The sequence below is a fragment of the Babylonia areolata genome, chromosome 7 (genome assembly GCF_041734735.1).
Source record: "Babylonia areolata isolate BAREFJ2019XMU chromosome 7, ASM4173473v1, whole genome shotgun sequence".
NCBI lineage: Eukaryota > Metazoa > Mollusca > Gastropoda > Neogastropoda > Buccinidae > Babylonia > Babylonia areolata.
In genome coordinates, this window is record NC_134882.1 from 20,470,928 (window position 1) to 20,475,927 (window position 5,000).

Consider the following 5,000-nt stretch of genomic DNA (forward strand, 5'->3'; position numbering starts at 1 on the left):
AATATTTTCATTTTCCTGATATTCCTTTAATCTTCATTTTCCAGGTCAGTTCTAGGAGCATTTTAATTTTTCCTGTTAAACCACAACAAAAAAAATTCTTATTATTTTTATACACATTTTCTTGATATATCGTTTTCTTGATAAATTCAAAACACAACCTCCTTTCCTGTTTTTTTTTCTTCTTTTTTTCTCTTTTTTTTTGGGGGGAGGGGGGGTCTGTATGGCTTTGTTTTGTTTGTTTTTTTTACTTTTCATTTTCTTGAGGAGTTCCCTAAAAATCTTAATTTCCTGATAAATGTGTTGTTTTAATCCTCATTTTCTTGAAAAATTTCCCAAAACATCATAATTTTCCTGACAATCTTTTCAAGGAAACACAGAATTCACTTTCCGATAATAAAACAAAAAATTCAACAAGAAGAAAAACATAATTTCTCTGATGAATTCCCAAAACATCCTCATTAAAAAAAAAAATTTCCCTCGAATAAAATTAAAAAAACAACCTCACTCTTCTGATAAATTCCTAAAACATCCACGTTTTTTCCGACAGGTCCCCCTTCCCAGCCCCCTCTCCCTCCCCTCCCCGCCACCCCCCCTCCACACCGTCCCCCACTCCCCCGTCCCACCCCCCAACCCCCACCTCCCCCCCAAAAAACAAAAAAAAAATATCACTCTGTACAGACATGCACAGTGTTCCCCCCCCCCCCCCCCCCCCCCCCGAACCCCCCGTCCCACACACACACAAACACCCGTCCCCTGCCTGAAGCATACCCTTCTTCACGTGGCCCAGCAGTATCCGGTAGGGCAGGGAGGGCGGGCAGCCAGTGGAGGACGACCTCAGCAGACCCTCCCAGATGTCCCGGGCCTCCTGCCCGCAGGGACTCAGCTCCGCGTACCCCAGTCGGTGCTCCGCGCCCACTCCACCCTCCTCCTCCTCCTCGCCTGCACACAGGACAAGACAAATCAAGACAATGTAAGATCGACGAGGCGAGGCTAGGCGAGGCGAGTTGAGGCGAGGCGAGACAAGACAATACGAGACAAGTCAGGACATGACAGGTGAAAACAGGACAAGACGAATTAAGACAAGACAAGACGAGGCGAGGCGAGGCGAAGTGAGGCGAGGCGAGACAAGTCAAGACAAGACGAGATAAGACAGGACAAGACAAGTCAGGACAAGACGAGACAGGCTAAGGCGAGGCGAGACGAGACAACATGAGACGACACGAGACGAGACGAAGTGAGACGAGGCCAGGCGAGACGAGACGGAAAAAGGTGAAATGAGGCGAGACGAAACAAGACTAGACAAGACAAGACAAGACGAGAAAAGAAGAGACGAGACGAGACAAGACGAGAAAAGACGAGACGAGACAAGACCAGACCAGACGAGACAAGCAAGACAAGACTAGACGAGACGAGGCAAGACGAGACGAAACAAGACAAGACGAGACGAGACGAGGCGAAACGAGAGAAGACAAGACAAGGCCAGGCGAGACGAAACGATGTGAGACGAGACGAAACAATGAGACAATTCCGTTGGTACAGAAAAGAGAAAACTACCTCCAGAACCAACAAAACCTGGACCACGTATTTGTTGTCTCGAAGAAGACCTTCGACAGATTGTGGCATGCTGCCCATTGGTCTACCAGGAGAATGTACAACAAACCAAAATGTGCAAATTGTAAACAAAACAAGCAGGTTTCAGGACAGGGCAAGGCACCATCGAACGGGTATTTAACTTGAGAGGAATCTGCGCAAAGTACTCCCAGCACCAACTAAACCAATACCACATATTTGTCGACTATAAGAAGGCCTTCGACAGGGTGTGGCATGCTGGCTTACGGTCTTCTGTGAAGATGTACAGTATCAATGCCAACCTTGTCCGTGTGATCGAACAACCCTACAACAAAGCAACGAGCGCTGTACTCCTGAATGGTGACAAGGGAGACTGGTTTCGCACTGCTGTTGGAGTGCATCAGGGATGCCTACTGTCACCCACCCTCTTCGGTGTCTTTCTGGAGAGGATTACAGAAGACGCCTTGGAAGATCATGCAGGCGCAGTTTCCACTGGGAGAAGAACGATCACCAGTCTTCGTTTTGTGGATGATATTGATATGCTGTCACGTTTTCCATTAAATGATACTGAATCTGTTGTCCACGGGAACAAATTGTTGAAGAAGTATATGCTCTCATTTAAAGTTACACTTCAATCTCCAGTTTCGAACGAGCTGCCACCGTAGATAATACGCTACTTGCTCTTCTGTCATCATGAAAAAAGGGGAAAAAAAGTCACTCACACACACACACACACACACACACACACACACACACACACACACACACACACACACACACACACACACACACACACACACACCTCACCAGCTCACCAGAACAGTTAGAAGAGTCCTTCTTCAGTCGGAGAACCAGCAGTGTCTCCAGAGTGGCTTTCTTCCAGCGGGCACGGACCTCGGCCGATTTCTTCTTCCTGCGGATGTTGCTGCTGCTGTGTTCATTCCCTGAAAGATTATGCTTCAGCACTGATGGGGAGCTTGTTGTTACTGTGTTGTTGTGATGATGATGATGATTATTATTATTATCATCATCATCATCGTCATCATTAGTAGTAGTAGTAGGAGGAGGAGTATTGTCATCATCATCATCATCATCATTATTATTATTATCATTAGTAGTAGTAGTAGACTACAGAATTTCTCTTTCTGGAGATGAAAAAGTATTCTGTAATCTGTACATTATTATTCTGTTTTGAAATACCAAGAACTGACTTGACGTCAGGAATTATAACTCAAGGTTTTAAGACATGCACTGCTGATGGTATGTTTTGTTGTTGTTGTTTTTAGGGGGTGGGGGGTGGGGCGTTGTTGTTTTTTGTTTTGTTTTGTTTTGTTTGTTGTTGTTGTTGTTTTCTTATTTACAAGTTTTTAAAACTTGTATGAAAATGGAATGGTGGTAGTGGTGGTGGTGGTGGTGGTCGCGCGCGCGCGTGTGTATGTGTGTGTGCGCGCGCGCGCGTGTACAATCGTGCGCGCATCCAGTGAGCTTGTGTTTGCTTCTTTCTTTCTTTGCTTTTGTTTTTGTTTCTGTTTTTCCACTGATCAGTAATTCCTATTGTTAATTGTTGAAAGGTTGTTTGTCTGCATGCCACTGCCACCGACCCTAAGCACTTTGCGCCACCCATCCCCCCCCCCACCCCCACCCCCACCCCCTCCTTTCGTGTTCTGTGTCAAGAAGGTGGGTACACGTTTGATAAAAGATTCATTCACATAAAACATGGTGAAGATTAAATATAGAAAATAACACACACACACACACACACACACACACACACACACACACACACACACACACACACACACACACACACACACACACACACACACACACACACACACAACACATACACACACTACACACACCTTCCTTCCAACCCTCAGTGAAGCCTCACCAGAGTATAGAAGTGTGGTCCCAGGAACCACAGTGGTACACACGCGATCGAAGATGGCTTTTCGCCAAGACTTTCTGTCCTGGTGTTCCGACTCTTCTAGATGTTGCAGTTGTTGCTGCTGCTGTTGTGCCTTCGTCTCACCAACGCCGTTCGCTAGAGCTGACGTGGCAGAGGGTGAGGATAGGGGGGAGGTGGTTGGGGAGGGGGGAGTAGCTCTGTGAAAGACAAGGGACAGAGGGCGGGGAGAGGGTAAGGGGGGCAGGGGGCGGGGAACATGATCCTGAGATTACTTTGCCAGCTGGCTGTGTTAGCTGTTGTCAGCTCAGTGTTGTGGTGGACGGTGGTCCCGACAACAACATGCTCCCGGCCACGCGTACACACACACACACACACACACACACACACACACACACACACACGCACGCACGCACGCACACGCACGCACGCACGCACGCACGCACGCGCGCACAGAGTCTATGTATCTGCCGTATGTCTCTACGATTATCTGTCTATCTGTGTATATGTCTGTTTGTCTGTCGATCAGTCTGTTTATACATCTCATGGGTACAATCTTGCAAACACACAAAAATCTGAAGGAAAAAATTGGTTCTCTCTGGTTATCTGTCTATATGTCTGTTTGTCTGTCAATCTGGCTATCCATTCATCTCATGGGTACAATCTCGCGCGCGCGCGCTCACACACACACACACACACACACACACACACACACACACACACACACACACACACACACACACACACATCTAAGAAAAAAAAATGTGAAAAAAATCGTGTCTATCATTGGACAGAAGTTCAGTGGCTATCTAATTAAGCCATCCCAAAGTTTGCTAATTCTCTCCCTCTCCCTCTCTCCCTCTCCCTCCCTCTCCCCCCCCCCTCTCTCTCTCTCTCTCTCTCTCTCTCTCTCCCCAGCTCTCTCTGTCTCCCTTCTCTTCCTTTCCTCCACCTTTTTCTCTCTGTCCTTTCCTATCACTTTTTTCTATCTTTTGCCTCTCCCAACTCCCATCCCTATACTCCCTTCCTTCCCTCTCCCTCAACCTACCCCTACCCTCACCCACCCCCGAATATATATATATTTTTTCACTGTTGTATCCTTTTTCTACCTTCCCAGTCCATTCCCCTTTCTTTAGTTTTCTTTTTCAAGCAAGCCTTGACACTTTTTTTTCTGTTTTCCGCAGTCTATGATGTGCTGTCTGTGTTGTTTTGCTCTGGCGATTAGGTTGTGAGATGTAAACACTGGGATGGGCACTAGCTGCCCATTCTGCAGTGTTATTTGCCTCTGTGGCCTTCGTTATGTATTTTTTGTTTGGCTTTGAAGTATTGTTTCTTATCCTTTTTTTCGATGTTGTTGTTGTTGTTGTAATATGGGGATGATAAATTAACCGGAATGGCTGGCGTCCTCAGCATGGCCTAGTCTTATTTGCCATAAGGAGCTAAATGGTTGGGATACTGCGTCATGAACTGTGTTTTGTGGGTTTGTCTTTGTGTTTTGTTTTGTTGTTGTTTTTTTGTAGATGTG

General features: G+C 46.4%; 1 protein-coding gene across 5 annotated transcripts in view; it reads right to left on the reverse strand.

Annotated features, from left to right (window-relative positions):
• Window positions 1-5,000, reverse strand: part of LOC143283785 (TBC1 domain family member 1-like) — a 30,721-nt gene that overhangs the window by 11,806 nt on the left and 13,915 nt on the right. For all 5 annotated transcript variants that reach the window (XM_076590150.1, XM_076590151.1, XM_076590149.1 and 2 more), the window contains exons 4-6: window positions 3,461-3,675; window positions 2,385-2,513; window positions 769-939 (exon numbers count right to left, since the gene is read on the reverse strand). In XM_076590150.1, the coding sequence (XP_076446265.1) occupies window positions 769-939; window positions 2,385-2,513; window positions 3,461-3,675 (515 nt within the window). The remainder of the gene's footprint in view (window positions 1-768; window positions 940-2,384; window positions 2,514-3,460; window positions 3,676-5,000) is intronic.